Source organism: Sarcophilus harrisii, chromosome 1, assembly GCF_902635505.1.
Source record: "Sarcophilus harrisii chromosome 1, mSarHar1.11, whole genome shotgun sequence".
Taxonomy (NCBI): Eukaryota; Metazoa; Chordata; class Mammalia; order Dasyuromorphia; family Dasyuridae; genus Sarcophilus; species Sarcophilus harrisii.
In genome coordinates, this window is record NC_045426.1 from 702,064,281 (window position 1) to 702,083,436 (window position 19,156).

Consider the following 19,156-nt stretch of genomic DNA (forward strand, 5'->3'; position numbering starts at 1 on the left):
AGGTTGGGTTAAGGATTGAACATTGAATTGCCATGAATTATTCTGGGGATGTCAATCACCAGTTAAATAATCACTACTTTTAATATATTCTTCAGAATTTTTTATACTTCATATGATTATTTTTGCAAGTAGAGGTGACATTATTCCTAATAATGAATCATAAGAGAAAAAGATGCTCGTTAGCACTTCTTAGTAAAATGTTGTCACTTGATATCGTCTGCCACCATATTCACATTTTGTATGGGTTTACTGGTTCCATCTGTCTCTTCTCAGATAATTAGGCTCACTTCCTAACTACTCACAAATAAGGGTTCTCTTGCCCAGTATCATTAGATTTGCAAGGTTTAGTTTTTAAAGCTGCAATGGTACGAGGTCAATACTAACCGGGAATGCCAGAGATTACCATGGGCCAGTAGGGTCAGAGTATATGATGCTGAGGAAGGAGCCGAGGCAGAAAGCCTAGCACTGTCCTGGAAAAAACCTGAGACTAGGGACTAAAAACTGTAACACAACAATAAGGGATCATGGTACATGCATGGCAGAGACTGAGTGTGTCACCAAGTGAATGAGGGTCAATAGAGTTTGTCATGGTTGAGATGCTGAAGAGCAATCCACTCCTCTCCCAATCTCATCTCTATCACACTTGACTCAGCTGTTCTCCATTCTTCTTCCTCTAATACTTCTTTTCCAGTCCCATTCCTTCCCTATCAGTGGAAGACTTTGCCTTTTAATTTACTTAGAAAAATATTGCTCATCCACTGTGAGCTACTGCTTTTCTCTGATTCTACATCTCTGTCATGTATGACATGTAGGTCATTCCTCATCCTCTCTTCTCTTGCTCCAGCCAGTTGAAGAAGTGATCCTTCCCCTTACCAAGACCAATCCATCTATTTCCAGGATCCCAGTCCCTCTCGGTTTCCTCGGGGACCTTGCCCCTTTGATCATTTCCCTCCTCTCTTTTACCTAATTTTAAATCTCTAAATATTCACCAACTCCTTTGCCGTCTGTATAACCTGGATTTCTTCCATCCTTAAAAAATAAAATCACTTGACTCTATGATGTGATCAAGCTATCAAACCTCACCTACTTTTCATAGCTGAATTCTTAGGAAGGATTGTTGACACTTATTGTCTTTACTCCCTCTGGTCTTAACTAATTTTTCATTCATTTGTAATGTGACTTTCAGCTTCATGACAGAACAGAAATCGTTTCTCTAAGATCCCCAACAATCTCTAAGTCCATTGCTGGGCTGCAGCTTCCAAGGAGCAGGAAGAGTGTCCCACTCCAATCTGATGGTTCAGCATTGTATCAGAGCACCTGCTTCAGCACTTGGACAGCGCTGCCATCTCTAACAATTTACAAATCTCTCCCTACCTGCCTTTGCAGCTTGTCCAGTTCTTGCTCTTTTCTCTCCCTCTTTCTTTATGTCTCTGTCTTGCTGTCTCTGTATATTCATACACATATAGAAACATATATATGTATATATATATATATGTATATGTATATAAATATATGTATGCACATATATAGATATGTGAAAACCACGTTAGCAACCTCGGTACCTTAGAATCAGCTGGAGTCAGGATAAGCAAAAGTCCTTGGTCTTTATTCTTTGTCCAAGTGAGAGGAATGGACACAGGAATCTCCACCTTCCTCTCCCAGCCAGAAGTCACTCTCGCTTCTCTTACTCTACTCTCTAATTTCTCCTACCATTCTCTGTATACATCAGCAGATTAAGCCAGCACAGATTAGTGGGAAGGGCTATTTTCCAAGCACATGCTAATAGAGTTTTGTCCAATAAGTAATTAGCCTTAAATGCTTGGCTGTCCAAGTGTATCTGCTCAGTTTCAGTCCATTACATAGATACATATAAGATGTCTCAGAATTTTTGTGGATTCTGGAGCTTTAACAGGTTTTGCTGATATAGTGCTTCCTTACCTATCCTCTTGTACTAAGGTCTGAAACTCTCCTTATGAGATTATAACCATCTGTTATCTCTCACTCACATTTCCTACTTGATATTTTTTATACCACTTCTTGGAGGCAAAGCATTGTGAGAGGCAGTGTGGTATAACAGGAGGTGCACTGGACTTAGAGTTAGGAGAGACCTGGACTGGGATCCCACTATAGTAAGGCATAAAAGGCATTAAAAGATAGGTTTTATATCCTGGAACAGTTTAGCATTGTTGAAAGCATTGAGCAATTTCCAGTATGCAGTATGGCCTATGTGTTTCCTCTTCCTCCTTCTAGACATAGCTCATTGCCCACAGTTCCTTTCTGCACATATACCTTCACCAGGGAGCCAATCCAGCATCATAGCTTGGGCTGGACTATGGACCATTTTTGTATTTTGTGCCTTCACATCTGGATTCTTAAACTCATCTTTTTTGAGTGATTGTGCAATCTCTCTGAGGATTCCCAGCCACTTATACTTTTTTTTTTAGATAAAATTACAGCTTTTATTATATTATTATTTATGAACAGTTCATATTTCTCTAGTAGTTTAGATCTATCTTCATTTGTGTGAGTGTTTTTTTTTTTTTAATTTAATAGCTTTTTATTTACAGGATATATGCATGGGTAACTTTACAGCATTAACAATTGCCAAACCTCTTGTTCCAATTTTTCACCTCTTACCCCCACCCCCTCCCCTAGATGGCAGGATGACCAGTAGATGTTAAATATATTAAAATATAAATTAGATACACAATAAGTATACATGACCAAAACATTATTTTCCAGCCACTTATACTTAAACTGGCTCTCTGACCCTGAGCAGAGACTCATTTAACCTCTTGATATCATAGCTCCTTTATCAGCAAAAAAGGGTTAATAGTGCCTGTTTGTGATGACCACGTTAGCACCCTGGATACTTTAAAATCAGCCAGATTCAGGATAAGCAAAAGTCCTTGATTTTTATTCTTTATCGAAGGAGAGGAGAGCTCAGGGACACAGGAATCTCCTCTTTCTTCTACCGCCAGGAGTCACACTCGCTCGCCTTATTCCACCCTTTTCCCCTCCTCCCAAGCTCCCTATATACCAACCTATCGAGCCAGCCAGAATGGTGGGAAGGGCCATTTTCCAAGCATATGCTAACAGAGTATTGTCCAATTGGTAATTAGCCTTAAGTGCTTGCTTGTCTGAACCTCAGTGAATGAACTCAAGAGTTTCAGCCCTTTACACCTGCTGTCCTCCCAGGGTTGCTATGAGGTCACATGAGAGAGTGTACAAAGTGTTTTGAGAACCTGATGTCGCTCATTCTGTAAAGGATGGCTTCCTGCCCTCAGCATGGCCAGGACAGCTCCAGCTTTAGGAGCCGCATCTTCACTGTGGACTTTGCACAGATCTTGAATTCCGGAACTCTAGGGAGCCCTGCTTGGGGCTTCTGGTGAGAGTGTTAAAGAACTGGCAGGCTCCTGTGTAGGGTGTCCAAGAATGTTGTTTTCTTTTGGAGGAGTCTTTGAATCTCTGTTTCGCTGTAATATTTTGCCTTTGAGTGCCTTTTTTTGTTGTTGTTTTCAGCAAACAGGGAACTATCTGATTTTGTATTCTATGTACCTTTCAATCTCTTGGGTGACTGAAAATGCGGCCTTTTATAGAAAATCATTAGGGGAGGCCAGCCAGCCTGTTTGCTGCTTTCATCAAGGATGTTCTTGAGACAGAAGAGAGGAGAGAGGAAAAAGGAAAGAGACAGAAACAGAGACAGAGACAGACAGAAACAAAGAGATAGAGAGAGAGAGAGAGAGAGAGAGAGGAAGGGAGGAAGGGTGTGTGTGTGTGTGTGTGTGTGTGTGTGTGTGTGTGTGTGTGTGTGTGTGTAGGTCATTGACATCAATATTTCATTGCAATGAAAGAAGTCTTCAGAACTTTGAAGAAAAGGCTGGAATAGGGGTCAGTAATTATTGATGTCTCCTCTGTCACCTTTATTTTACAATAGTATCATTTATTTACCAAGGAGTTGATATTTCCCTCTCTTTCAGATATCTCCTAAATTGAGGCTTTAAGCCTTTCAAAATAACGTCACTTCTGGGAGCCCAGATTTCACCTACGGGTACATGATCTGGCTCAACCGTTCTTACTTTCTGTTTCTCATCATGCATATCAGTGACTGAAGTGTTAGTCTCACCAGTAATGATTCCATTTTTATTGATTCAAATAAATTATTACCCAAACTATTGGCAGATTGGATCCTCTTTTCATCTCTTTGGTGTCTTTCTTCCAATTTAATCTGCAATTACTCTTGGCATAATCTGGTTGGTGTAGCTGGGTCTCATGCCAGGCTTTCTGCAGACTTGTTTTCCCCTCTATTGCTCTTTGATATTTTTGTGAGGTAATTACTTAGACCCTTCCCCCATTCTTCTGTGTCCTTTTTTTTTTTTTTTTTTTTTTTTTAATTTTTTTATTTAATAGCCTTTTATTTACAGGATATATACATGGGTAACTTTACAGCATTAACAATTGCCAAACCTCTTGTTCCAATTTTTCACCTCTTACCCCCCCCCCCCCCTAAATGGCAGGATGACCAGTAGATGTTAAATATATTAAAATATAACTTAGATTGTGTCCTTTTTTTTAACGGACTGATATTTCACATCTGTGTTGACCCTGGCTGCTGTCTCTCTTTTCATAGCAATGAAATAATATGGTTTACCAGTCAGGGAAACTTCTGGATTTTTCCTTCTTGTCATTGATTTACAATGGTTCAATATCTTTAAAAGTGGGAATGATCTGAACCGATGCCATTTCTGTATGTATCCTCATCCACTGAAATTAATAACCTGTTTGAATAGATCTGGTTGGAGCCATTGTAAGTTAACTGTCTCTTAAAACTTTATTATTCTAAAGTGCCCATGCTTTTTGGCCTTTGCTCTAATTATTCAATGACTTAAGCAAGGACTTTCCTTTGTGTCGCTCTAGTACTTAGCACAGGTTCATGATAAGTGTTTAACAAAGGCTTATTGATTGGTGAGATGTCTGATTCATACTCGACTCCTAGTAATTTCCTATCGGTTAAGATACAGGCATTTTCTTTGCTGTGATCACAGGACCAGAGGTTTTGCTCTGGAGGGGATTGTGGAGCTCACATAGTCCAGCTCCTTCCTTCCTTCTCCTTGGGAGGATGCAGTGTCGTGCCCAGGGTCACCCACAGTAAATGGCAGAGCTGGGAATTGAACCCAGGGCCTCATGGTCCAGATTCGGTGCCCTTTCCCCTGTAGGACGCTGCCTGGAGGCTGAGAGTCACTCTGATGCTATCCTTGGGAAAAACGTGGGCAACTCTGGACGCATCACTGAGCAGGTCACTCGCCTCCGTTTCCTCATTTGTGAAGTGAGACTTTGAACTCGATGACCGGAGTCCAGCTCTGCGTCTGCTCCTCGGATACTGAGGCTGGGACCTGAATGGTCTCCCAGGCTTGGTCTGCTTTCGGCTCTTATTTATTTATTTATCTTTGCTGAGGCCATTAGGGTTCAGTGACTTGCCCAGAGTCACACACTAGGAAGTGTTTATCCTTTCTTATTTTGTATTGGCGACCGCCATGTTTGTGTTCATTTCGGGATTAAAGTCACAGACTGTGACTCATTTGGAGCATGCGATCAAGGTTTTTTTTTTTTTTTGGTTGTTGTTTGTTTGTTTGTTTAAGTGACTTGCCCAGGGTCGCACAACTACTGAGTGTTAAGTGTCTGAGGTCGGATTTGAACTCAGGTTCTCCTGGCTTCAGGCCCGGCGCTCTACGCACTATAGCGCCACCTACCGGCCCCACAAGGTTTTTAAAAATAGAATCATGACATTATCTTCAGGAGAAGCCTTGGTGTTTGTGTGTCAGTCTCTTGACTTCTGTTTATTGGGAGGCTTCGCAGAGGAGATGGCCAAGTCTTCCGTGACCTCCGGGGGCTAAACAAGAACAAACCTCATCAATTCCTTCGTTTGCCTCTGCAGGGGAGAGCTGCCACCAGCCTTCCCATAGCTGCAACCGCCTGGTGTCTCTTGCTTTGGTTTTTAAAGTTGTTTCCAATTAATAAGCGTTCACTTTCCTCCTCCCCTTCTCCATCTCCTCTTGCCAGGTGTGCTTAATCGGGCAAGTAAATGCCCACGTTAACCAGATCCAAACAAGGGGCCTCCCGCTTAGTCAAGTCCGTCAGCTTTGTGTTTGGTGGCAGGTCAGCCCCTGTCATCTTCCTTCCTTCCTTCCTTCCTTCCTTCCTTCCTTCCTTCCTTCCTTCCTTCCTTCCTTCCTTCCTTCCTTCCTTCCTTCCTTCCTTCCTTCCTTCCTTCCTTCCTTCCTTCCTTCCTTCCTTCCTTCCTTCCTTCCTTCCTTCCTTCCTTTCCTTCCTTCCCTTCCTTCCTTCCTTTCCTTCCTTTCCTTCCTTCCTTTCCTTCCTTTCTTTCCTTCCTTCCTTCCTTCCTTCCTTCCTTCCTTCCTTCCTTCCTTCCTTCCTTCCTTCCTTTCCTTCCTTCCTTTCCTTCCTTCCTTTCCTTCCTTTCTTTCCTTCCTTCCTTCCTTCCTTCCTTCCTTCCTTCCTTCCTTCCTTCCTTTCCTTTCCTTTCCTTTCCTTTCCTTTCCTTTCCTTTCCTTTCCTTTCCTTTCCTTTCCTTTCCTTTCCTTCCTTCCTTCCTTCCTTCCTTCCTTCCTTCCTTCCTTCCTTCCTTCCTTCTCTTTCCTTCTCTTTCCTTCTCTTTCCTTCTCTCTCTCTCTCTCTCTTTTTTTCTTTCTTTCTTTCTTTCTTATTTGGGGCTAAGTGACTTATCCAGGGTCACATAGCTAGAAAGTGTTAAGTGTCTAAGGCCAGATTTGAACTCAGGTCCTCCTAACTTCAGGGCTGGTTCTCTCCCTACCTGTGTCACCTTGCTGCCCCTTGTACCATCATTCTTCCAGAATCTGGGTTGGCCGTTGCATTGGTCAGTTTTTAAGGCATTCTGAGTTGCTGGTTTTCTTTTTTTCTGATTTCATTTAAAGCATGAATTTCAGCATTGATAGAGCTCACTTCTTCCAGGATTATATCTGCTCGGTCCTCACTTTCAGAATGTGGACAGTGAAGATGGACACTAACAGATTATTACCCCCTTCCCTCTTTTCTTCCCGATCCCCGTAGAAATGGACTCACACGGGCTGAGAGCTACTTAAATACCTTTCTTTGTCATGGTCAGTCTCTGGGAGCCTGGTAACTCCTGCTCCCAACAGTGTGCCCAAACCTTGGCATTTTTAGCAGGACTTGGGGTCTTCTGGGATGGTCTTCGAGAAGCGGCAGGGTCAGGGTAGGAAGGAACCTCTTTGGAGGTTGTTCCCGAGGATAACATGTGCATGGAGGAGGTTCCTTAAAATACACAAAGTCTCATTTTAGTGAAACATCTGACAGAATTTCCCATCTCCTTTCTGTAGTAAACATGGAGCCCCGAACCCCTCAGATAGTCATTAACAATCCAGTGTCAGGTTTTATTGACTGCAGAGAGCCTTAATTTGAATCGTGTGAGCCCCAGGACAACAAGGACCCCTGTGTGCTGGCAAAAAAGAAACTTATTGAAAGGGATTGAAAACAAGCAGAGAGTGTAGTTCCCATTCCGAGCAGCAGCCCGGGATGCTGGCAGGATCACAGGCTCATTTCACCACAGCCACTCAGGGAGATCTCCTTTCTCTGACATCCCTTTAGATCTGCCCTTAGTTACACAGGCTAGACCGTCACTGAAGTCACACGGGGCGACTGCTTGGGGCGCCATGGCTGGGCCTCGGGCGTCTGGCAGTTACTGTCAGGGAGCTGAGGCAGGTCCAGCAGTGGCCGCTGTCTGGCTGAGTGTGTTTCAGACCATTTTATGGGTCAGCTTTGGGCAGTGGTCCCTCCTGCTAATAGAGCCATGAGTGGGATCCCCTTATTAACATGTCTTTGTGTGTGAAGTTTTCCATAAAGTCCTGTCCCCTGCCAGCCCGCTGTTGTTTACCAGTTCTTTGGAGAAAGATGTAGCTTGCATATTTATTACAATTGTGGCTGGCTCAGGGCAGGAGGAGGGATACCAGGTCCAAACAGATCTCCACAGGGTTCAGCAAAGGCCAGGTCTCTCCCTGGGGCCGGGGATGTTCCATCCGAGCAGGGTTCCTTTATGTTTCCCATATATCATGCTCCTTCTCCCCAACGGTGCTCTTATCTGAGATGCCCTCCTCTTCTCCTGTGTCTGTGGGATCCCTAAATACCCTCCCAGGTTCAGGTCAGAGGCTGCTGCCCAAGAAAACCCTTTCTGCGCTCCCCTTTCTGCCCTACGGTTACTTTATGGTTTTTTTCTGTAGATTTTACGTCTTTCTTCTCTTACATCTATTTTTTAGCCCTTATCCCACCCTCTGGCCAGTAGAACATTAGCCTCTCAAAGGCAGGGAAAGTTTCGGTTTTGTCTCCGTTATCTCATTGCCTAGAACCTTGCAGAGGATGTAGTGGATACTTGGTCAGTGCTCATTGAAATAGTGAAATTTAATTGCCATCAGTGCAGAATTTTCCCTTGTGCTCAAGGAATGAGCCTTGTCAAATAGAGAATGAGGCAGATGTGACTGGAGGGCCGTTGGGCTGAAAAAGATGGAATCAGATGAAATGGAAGCCGAGAAAACTATAGGGAACTTGAGCTGCATTTAGGAAGGCTCAGTGTGCCCTCTCTTAAGGAATCATCCTCCCTCTGTCTTGGTCAGAACAAATGGAGAGTATTGCATTCACTTCCAACTTCTGCCTTTTAAGAGTCAACTCGAGCTCGGAGGCTTCCAGCACAGACTGAGGGACTGAGGGCTAGCAGCAACATGGAGGGAATTTGGGGAGAGACATGCTCGTTCTGTGTGAAGCTGTCTTGGATTTCTGAAGCGTAAGGTGATCAAGTACAAGCTCTGCAGGCCCTGGAAGGCTCTGAAAGGCTCTGGTACACTTTGGGCAGGCAGGGATCTCTTTTCAGAGGGAGGGCCACTCGTCTCACATCTCTGAGGCCTGAAGAGCTCTCAGGGCAGTCGCTACATAAGTAGGTGCCCCCCGAGCCCTTGTGTCTCGGGCTGACAACTTGAGCCGATACCTCCACAACTCTGGAGGCAGCCAAACTTTTACTCTGGGACTCTTCTCATCATTAGCAGTCGTCACCTGTCTGGGCCCTGGTCTGCCCAGCCTGACTGAATGAGGAGAGGCAATCAGTGAGTAAGGAAGGCCTTCTGGCACAACTCACTGACCCCTTGGTGGCAGCATCCATCAGTGGAACCCACGACCACTGAGAGAGAATGCAAAATCAAGTGGGGAGAACTGCGAGCTACAGAGAACGGGGCACAATGTTGGCCCCTTAGACTCCTGGGAACAATTTACTGGCTCGTTCAGCTGGTTTAAGTCTCAGTGTTTAGGTTTAGGATTTATGTTGAATTCAATTTTCTGGGTGACTGATGTCAGCTTAAAATTTTTAACTCTTGTTCAACTACAAAAATTCATTTTACTGAGCTAGAAAAAAATAATAAACTTCATCAAAAAGAACAGAAGGGAAAAAATCAGTGGAATCAATGAAAAAAATCTTGAGGAAGGCGACCAAGTCATACCAGATCTCAGATTGTATTATAAAGAGGTAGATTGCAAAATAATCTGGTACTGGCTCAAAAAATTAGAGAGGTGAATCAATGGAATATATTGGATATATAATCCATTGTGATAAATAGCCATAGTAATTTAGTGTTTGATGAGCCTCCAAATCCAAGCTTTTGGGACGAAAAATCATTATTTGGCAAAAACTGCTGGAAAAATTGGAAAACAGTGTGGCAGAAACCTGGTGTAAACCAGGTTTTACAATGTATATACCAAGAGGAGTTGGAAGTGGGTCCTGTGACCATACACAAATTAGGAGAACAAGGGATAGTTTGCCTGTGAGATCTATGGAGAAGGGAAGAATTTAGGACCAAACAAGAGTGGAGAGTGTAATGAAATGTCAAACAGACGATTTGATTCTATAGAATAAAAGCCAAGTTTTTAAGCATGACGTTAGCTCACTTTCCAGCCTTTGCGGGACACTCCCAGACCTGAGGGTCCTGTTGTGACAGCAGAAGTCTCCTCCCCAGCACCGTTGCTCAGAGTTAGAGGAGACTGTCTGGAGTGTCTGTGGCTGAGTAAGGTCAGAGGGGCCGGGTTTATGTGACTGGTCAGCTACACGTCGGGCCTTCTCCCTGCGGGTGCTGCCTCTGAATGGAGCCTTCTTTGCTGCCAGGCTTGTACGAGCTGGGGCTGAGGCTTGAAGGGGGTATATTTGATTAAGACTCATTTCCACCGGGGCCCGATTTCTCTTGGCCAGTTTCAGTCAGTGTTTGGACCCCCCAGGATCTGCTCAGTGGAGATCTCGGGGCACCTGTGAGAGGACCTCGCCCTCTCAGGGCTCTCTGCCCCAAAGGTTGGCCCGGGCACACCTTGGGGAATGAGGACGGGGCCTGGGGGTGACAGGGGAGAGCTCTGGAATAAAGCATCGTCCTGCAGGGCCCGAGGTCACCGAGGGTCTCCGATTGTTTTCTTTTCTAACTCCCTTAGCTGCTGGACTGTGATCAGGAACTGTACAAGAACTTCCCTCTGGTGATATCGGAGCGCTGGCAGCAGGAGGTGGCCGAGACCGTGTACGAGGCCGTGAACGCGGACACCGACAAGATGGAGGCCAGGAAGCGGGCCAAAAACAAGCAGCTGGGCCACGAGGAAGGTAAGCCCTCTCGCGGCGCCCGGGGCACCCCCTCCTGCCTCACAGAGGCTCTGGGGCTCCTGTGTCCGGATTCTCTGTGGGATTCAAGTCATCCGATTCTGTCTGAAATTCGTTGGGCTCCCACCTCCTGCTCGCTTTAGTCAGGAGTCCTGCTGCTGCCGCTGCTTTCAGCCCGCCCTGAGCCCGAATCAAGCAGCCGCTGGAGCGTTTTTTCAGGGAGCAGCTCTCGTCAGCCCACGCTTGGGGCCAGACCCCTTTGTGGTGGCTCCTGTTTGGTTCCCCAGGAAGTTCCAGGCTGCCCCCTTCCCTGCCACTGCCTCCCCGTGTACACCCACATTCCAGTCACATCGTGGATACGTCTCTTCCCTAGGGCCGGCTTGTGGCTCGGGACCTCGCCAACCCCCACTGTTATTTAAGCTCCCGGGCCTCGCCCTCCATGAATGGCCTCAGTCATCTTCCTCATGAAACCTCCATCAGCCCCCTTTGGTGATTACCTGGAATGCTTTCACCTCAAAATCTTTTTTTTTCCCCCTGAGGCAACTGGGGTTAAGTGACTTGCCCAAGCTCACACACGAGGAAGTGTTAAGTGTCTGAAACTAGATTTGCACTCAGGTCCTCCTGACTTCAGGGCTGGTGCCCTATCCACTGCCCTTGAACCTCAGATTTCACAGTATATTCTCTGGGAACAACATTCTGCCAATGTGTATAATTTTTAAAAATTTGACCAACATTTATTAAGTACCTACTATGTGTCAGACACTTGCTAGGTACTTTATAAACTATCACATCATTTGATCCTCAGGGAAGTACCATTATTATCCCCATTTTATAGCTGAGGAGACTGAAGCAAACAGTCACCAGATAGTGTGAGGCTGAATTTGAACTAGGGTGAGGGGACACCCCAAGTCTGGGGCAGAGTGAACTGCCCCACCTGCTTCAGGTGTAAGATGCTTCACTATTCATTAAGCCACAATAACTTTGGCTTTTGTGGTGGGGTAGATTGTGAGAGTTAACAGTTTCTGTGTTCTCACGTGGCAGCCCTGGAGGGGAGGGGGCTCTCTCAGCAAAGGGCCATGGGCTTGGAGGTGCAGGGAAAGAAGGACTTCCTGCTAGAGCCAGGATGGGCTCAGAATTGTGACTGGGCACTAATACTTCCCAGATCTCGGTTCTCCCCTCGTGCTCCCCCAACAGAGAGAGCTCCCCTCAGCAGCTCCGTGTAGCCGCTCGGGCAGTGGATGGAGCACAGGGGTGGGCGGCTGCCGACCCTGGAATAGACTCCCCCGGATCTCTAGTTCTTTCCTTTGTGGACAGTCAGTCACCAAGTGCACCTGCCTTCCAGCTGCTGCCTTGGTCCAAGCAGTGGCGGGTGTAAGGGCCGGCATCGGAGCTGTGGCTGTGTGGGGAGGAGGGAAAGGCAAGAAATATTGTGGGGAGGGAGATGACAAGGCAGCAGTGAGTGAGTGGCCCTCTCTGACAGCAGAGAGGGCCTGTCTATTCCTGACAGCAGGATGGCAGAACGTAAGGTAGTTACAGGGTCGTTAAAGGGGAATGGATCCGCAGGCAAGGTGAGGACCTCTTTGGGGCGCACTGAGTCCGAGAAGCCCGTGGCCTGAGGTGTTTAACAGGCAGTTTGTGGTATCAGACAGAGCCTGGGGGAGAGGCTAGAATTGAACTGGGCAGGGGGATATCGTCGTGGGGGAGGGCATCAGTGAATTTGCCAGTCAATGAGAGTGACCTGGGGGGGGGGGGAGAAAGAACAGTGGCAAAGAGAGAGCCTTGGAGTGTGCCCACAGTTACTGGGTTAGAGGCACAGGGGAGCAGGGTGGCAACACCCAGAAAGGATCGAGTTCCCAAGCAGTGACTTAGCTGCCGAATGTCAGGAGGGACGAGGATTGAGAAAGGGCCGTTGGGTGTGGATCAAGAGGTCAGGTCACCTTGGGGAGGGGGCAGGCTCAGGAGTCTGATGAGATTGGGAGCCAGACTATGAGAGGAGAAAGAGCCAGGGGAGACAGCTTTCTCAAGAAGGTTAGTTGGAAATGAAGGAGAAATGAGCCTTGTTTTCAAGTTCCCTGTGAAGCTTTTTTTTTTTTTTTTTAACTTTCTGGAATGGTAAGTGTTTTTATCAGGATTGTGAGCAATTGATAATAAACTATGTTTTGTATATGCGTGTGGACAGCTAGGTGGAAGAGTGGATAGAACGCTGGGTCTGGAATCAGGGAGACTCACCTTCCCAAGTTCAAATGCGACCTCAGAAACTTCCGAGCTATGACATTCTGAACAAGTCAGTTACCCTGTGTGCCTCAGTTTCCTCATCTGTATAATGAGCTGGAGAAGGAAATGGCAAACCCCTCCAGTATCTTTGTCAAGAAAAACCCAAACGGGTTATAAAGAGTCAGATGGGACTGAAAAATGTCAGTGACAAGTGCTACTGGGTATATGTGTCATCTCTCCCCACAGAACATAAGTTCCTTGAGGGCAGGAGTTTTTCCAAGTTAGTCTTTGTGTCCTTGGTGTCTTGTACATTGCCTGACACATAGTAAGCACTTAATCCGTCCTTGTTGGTTGGTTTACCACACGTTAGCAGTTGTGATTTGAGCATCTCTGATTTGCTTCTATCTTGTGTCTTCACAGATTATGCTTTAGGCAAAGACTGTACGTTACATGGATACATGTTGAAGCTGGGAAATCCATTCTTGACGCAGTGGCAACGACGTTACTTTTACCTCTTTCCAAACAGACTTGAGTGGAGGGGGGAGGGAGAATCACGGGTAAGTCCAGAAGGAAGCATGAGTCCTTATGTGTCTAAGGTCACAGTGACGTAGTTGGGAATCCCAAAGGACCTTTTGATGGAGGATTCTAATAGTGTAATACTAATAGTATACTCGAAGGTTCTGTTGTATTGTGTAGAAAGGTGCTAAAATGAAAGTGTACGTATACAAAGGGACACGTGAAAAATGCCCAAATAGTAATTTATTTACTATTTAGAAATAAAATAACAACAGTTATTTATATTATTATAGATTATCATAGATAATTATATATTATATATAATAATAATTATATAGATAATATATTATAACAAAATAATACCAGTTTCTTATTTTTCAATAGATCAGCATTTATTGAGCATTTATTTATGCTATACCAAAGCCCTATATTAGACATGGAGGGTAATGCAGAGGAAAGGGAGGAAGACATTTCTTCCTCCAGTCAGCCCAAGACAGCCTGGGGGATCTCACAGCCACAGACTGAGAGCTTGATGGCCCGTTGTGGGTGTTCACAAAATGCTTTTCGTGAGCAAATGAAGCATCACTAATTGCCGACAGACGCATTTCCTCTTCTAACCCAAGTCCTGATTCAGATGTCAGCATTTCCTTCTGACGGGCTGTCATTTTATCCTGCCATAGTTCTTTGGTGGTCCAGCTCACTCCAACTCACTCCACCATTAGTGATTTAATGGGAGCGAGCTGTATATTTTTAGCAGTTAATGCTTCTAGGCTGGGAGCTTACCCGTTAATGAGTAACTGCCCTTGGGAATTGATTGACATTTAATGACCAATGTGTGTTCCGCAAGCCTACAAGTGTTTCAATTCAGGGCCCTCGGGCTGAGTGTTCAGCATCAAGACTCATCTGAATGTCTCATTTCCCCGGCTAAATTACACATGGCTGTCAGGTGCCACTGGCCCCAGGTGCTGACTCAGATGCCAAGAGCTTAAAAAGAGGCTTTGCCTGCTGTGGAGGGAGCTGATGTCCTGCCTCGCAGGAGCTTCCTCCTGTGTGGGGGAACATTGCAGACCTAAAATGTTAAACAGCAAGGAAGAAATTGGCTTTCCTAACTGGAGAATTTGGGGAATTGTGTGTTGGCTTTTGTCCTTAGCTTTGGTATTCCCTGAAGGACGTTTCAAAACACTTCCCTGTAATTGTAATTCCCTGCAACCAGGTCCAGGCCTGTGATTCGTTGCTGTTGAGTCCTTTCGGGTGAGAAACGATCCTCCACCAGTGCGAGTGGGGCCAGAGAAAGGAGGGGGGCTGTGGGTCAGCCTCAGGACCGCAGAACCAGAGGGGCAGAGGTGGGGCTCAGCCCCAGACTTCCTGGTACCGGGCCCAGCTCTCCGGCCCCATGCTGTGCTCATCTGAATCGGGACTTATTTATTTTCAACACTAATACTAGGAATTTGTATTTGCATAAAAATTTTTAGTTTATCTCAGTGTTTTAACTTAATTCAACTCACCCAGCATTTATTGAATGTCTACTACATACGAATATAGTATGCTGGATGCTGGAAATACAAAAGCAAAGAATGAAGATCCCCGCTCTCCTGTAGATTTTGTAGGTTTCTCTTGGCCGATGTCTGGAGATGAGTAAAAAAAAAAAATACAGGTGCCTCTTATGAGGGGGGTAGTTCTCACTCTCCTGAAAAGGGGCAGGTGGTCCTTGAACAAGGGTTCTGAGAAGTTGAGAGGTGTGTGTGTGTGGGGGGGGAGCGGCAAGACCAGGTTTGGAGCATCCCAAGGATGTCACTTTGGTAGGACTCAAGAACGAGTAAAGGGAAAAAGTAGGACGTGAGTCAGTGAGAATAAGCTGCTGTGGCTGGGGGGAGTGGGGAGGAGCCCCTTCAGTAGGCCTTTGTGTTATCTCAGTTCCACTGGTAGCCATTCAGGGCTTGGGAGCAGGGTCAGCGACTTTAGCAGCAATGCCGGAGATTGGCAGGAGATGTGAGAGAGGTTGGAAGCAGGTGTGAGGGCCAGGGGAGAGGGGAGCAGAGAAGGATACAGCGTCAGGACAATGGACAGGTCTTGGGAGCTGAAGTGACTGGAAGGATTGTTTCCCTAAAGAAAGAACTCCTGTAGCTTCTAATGCTATTCCTTGTGGATGCAAACAAGTAAATGTTCTTTGTAGGAACAAAGCTAGCTACTCTCTGGGCCTCTGGCTCCTTTTCTGCAAAACCAGATAGAGTCAAGTCAAGGGGTCAAGCATTTATTAAACACTTACTGTGTGCCAGGCTCCGGGTTAAGTGCTGAATAGATATCCAAAGAAAGGCCATCCCCCCACAATCTCACAACCGAAGATAGGCCCGGCCCATGGGCACCTTGCTCCGGGAGTTAAAGCCAGCCTAAAGCCAGCCGCGGCCCCAGTGGCCAAAGAGAGTGCCATGGGAACAGGCAGCACTGGGATGGGCCTGGCCCCCCCATCACCCGCTGTCTCATCAGAGTGGGGCAGGGCAGGGGAGATCCTTTGAGTTTCAGTCAGATGGGATGGGGGGGAATTAGGCAAAGCAGCCAGAGCAGAGCACAAAGGGAAGGAGAAAGAGGAAGTGTGGGACGGGGCGTATGCAGGCAAAGAGTCGGCCTTGGCTCAGGAGGCTGGAGGTGGAGACAGGCCAGAGGCCGGGAGTGGGAGCCGGGTGAGATGGGGAAGGGGAGCATGCAGAGCTGGGCTGCCACAATCAGAAAGGGAGGATGGTACAGAAGGTGTGAGGAGAGGGCCCAGAAAGAAGCCGAGGGAGCCGAGGTCCGGTGAGAAAGGTTTTCTTGGGAGAGGAAGAGGCAGAAGGACCAGGCTATGATTCAGGAGAGGAAGAGGCAGAAGGACCAGGCTGTGATTCAGGAACACTGTAGGGCTCACGAACGTGGAGGGAGCATGGCATTTGTGGAGGGAGCACGGCGTGTGTACAGGGAGCACGGCATTTGTGGAAGGAGCACGGTGTTTGTGGAGGGAGCACGGCGTTTGTGGGACGGCGAGCTCTGTGTCTGGCTCTGCTGGTGTGCAGGCCAGAGGGGTCGGGGCTTCGGGGGCTTATCAGCTTGTGTGTTGAAAGGCCGGTAGGCGAAGGGTGGAATTTGGGGAGGACCCAGAGCGAGCCTGTCACCAAAGGGTGTGCTGGGGTCTCCCCAAGGGGAATGGTGAGGGAGCACTGCCTTCCCTGGCAGTCCCCAGGCTCAGCCAACAGGCCTTATGCCATGTCACTTACTCAGACAGAAGGGGTTTCTCTGCCTGTACAGCCTCCATTCTATGGAGGATAAAAATGGGCCATCCGCTCTGTCGGTACCCATGGGTAATCGCTGAGGGAAGGCGCTGCCGGGGGGGAGAGGGCTTGGTCCACAGAGGTCTCCTCCAGGAGGTCAGGGGAGGAGGGGAGACTGCCCCAAGTGGAAGACAGACTGTCCCGGGGGAGAGAAGCCCAGAGGACGGGGCCCTTGCCAGGCAGGACTTCATATTGGGTCCCAGAATTGACAGGGACCGGTCAGTTTTCTGAGTAGCGGGGTGGGCACTCAGGAAGATTCCTTGGGCAGCTGAGGGGGTAGTGAAGTAGAAGGGCAGAATCAGGGCCTTCTGGGCTGACCCCTGGTTTGGTAGCAGGGAAACTGAGGCTCTTTGCTAGGGAGTGACTGGGCTGAATTCTCAGATAACACAGGGCAGAAGACGTTCCGGTCCAGAAAGTCTCGCCCTGGCCCCTAGCCCTACTTAGACTAGACAAAAGCCACACCTTCCCCGTCCTGGGAGGGAGGCCCGATTCGGGCCCTTTGAAACCTCTGGTGTCTCAGGCGTGTTTCAAAGTGGGGAGACAGAAGCATTCGATTACCCACAAACGTGGGGTTCTTGTTACCGGGGGCTTTGGTTCTCAAGGCCCCGGTAGCTTATGATGGTGTTGTTTTTCATCTAGGACTCCTGGAGTATTTATTCCAAAAAACATAAACTGGTAAGGTAACGATGCAGCTATAGCATTCAGCCCATTCACAATGCTATAGCCCGGCGTGGGGAGTCTCTGGAGGAGCCTGTGCACACGGCCTCATCCCTTTATTTTAGCCTCATTTTTGTATTCTTCCGAGCTGCCTCTCCCTTTACCAGAACCTCATTGATTAGCTTTGTTAAAATTACCTGCTCTCCTTTGGGTCAGTTGGGCCTCCAGTGGAGCCCTTGGGGAGGGTCCCTCCAAATGGGCTGCTAGCATCCATGGGTAAGAGATTGGAAGCGGGGAGTGGAGGATGGGATCAGTGAATGGTCCAAAAGAGATGCAGATTTCATTGAGGGGACAAACTTGGCTCTTTTACCCAGAATGGCTTTTTTTTTTCTTTTTCTTTTTTTTGTCCTGTTTAAAGCAATTTTTGACTCTTGCTTATTTTTTTTTTTTTTGTAGCTATTTTCTTCGCCTTTAACACATACATACACACACAAAAGAAGGCCAAAAGTTTGTGATTTTCTTTTACCTTTTTTCAAAGCCAGGTAGATTTTCAGGATGCCTTCTGAGGTTCAATTTTAACAATTTGAAATTTTAAAGACCTCTTTTGTTTTGTTTTGTTTTGTTTTTTGATAGCAAAACTTAGTTACAATGGATCAGATTGTCTCAGTGGAAGAAACTCAGATTAAAGACAAAAAATGCATTTTGCTGAGGATAAAAGGAGGAAAACAGTTGGTCCTACAGTGTGAGGTAAGTCATTCTAAATATTTAGTGAAATTTAAAACAGGCGGAGAAGACGATCGGTGTAAAGATCTCCTGGTGTGGTGCAGTGTTCTCGCCACTTCATGTTCTATTATTTACAGAGCAGACTGGGCCTGGCTTTGAAAGAAACTGGCTGTTACCTCTAGAAACAAAGCACTTAGTAGAAAATGGTCCCAATGCATGAGATCCCTGTCCTGTGCCTCTGTCCCTCAGCTCTACTCCCAAGCCTCATTCTGTGGCACAGCAGAGAAAACGCCGGACCCGAGCTCAGATCCAGCTTCAGACTCTGACTCTGAACGGCTGCGGGCAGTTCCTCTCACTTGTATGTTCCTTTATCTGTCATATAGGATGCAGCAGCTCCTCCCTCTCAGGGTTGTTGTCTATCTCAAATGAGTTCATGTCCGCAAAAGCCTTGGCAAATGGTAACAGCCGGAGAAGTCCCAGCCATTGTGGGTGGGACCGGGCGCTTGGAGGCCACGTAGGTCTTTAATCCTAGGAGCTTCTGGGTAGCTCTAAAAGTGAATGCTTTTCTTTCCCCCTGGACTTGTGGCCATAGAGCCCTTGGCCCTCAGCTTGTTGGGAGCATTTTTGTGTGTACAGTTATCAGTCCGCAAGGCTCCGTTAGGCCCTTACTGGGTATTACTGGAGATGCAAGGAAAGGCCAAAGACAGACAGTCCCTTCCCATGGAGCTCGCCGTCGAATGGGGCAGAGAGGGCGGAGCTCCGCATCCAAACGAGCCAGCTCAGCATCACTAACAGGCTCTCGGGGAGCCTGAGGCTACAAGTTGACCCCTTGTCTCCAGCTGCTGAGGGTCCCCTCGTCCCTGAGCTGGCCCGCCCTTGGCCCCGAGTCAGGGGTTTCCTGCCACGGTTGCACCTTCCATAGCTTGTCCTCTGGGGGTACAGCCTTTAAGAGCCCCTCATCATTGTCCTGCCACCGGGAGACATTTTATGCTCAAGCTGGATGGGAAAGAAATGGTCTTAACCACATGATTTCACTGCTCCATGCTCCTTCGCTCCGTGCCATGGTTGCTCATTGCAG

The 19,156-nt window shown here is 47.0% G+C and overlaps 1 protein-coding gene across 1 annotated transcript in view; it reads left to right on the plus strand.

Moving 5' to 3' along the window:
• The window catches only part of GRK3 (G protein-coupled receptor kinase 3), a 183,471-nt gene that overhangs the window by 155,387 nt on the left and 8,928 nt on the right, over window positions 1-19,156 (plus strand). The window contains exons 25-27 of the mRNA XM_031948769.1: window positions 10,510-10,672; window positions 13,304-13,440; window positions 17,989-18,102. Of these exons, the coding sequence (XP_031804629.1) occupies window positions 10,510-10,672; window positions 13,304-13,440; window positions 17,989-18,102 (414 nt within the window). The remainder of the gene's footprint in view (window positions 1-10,509; window positions 10,673-13,303; window positions 13,441-17,988; window positions 18,103-19,156) is intronic.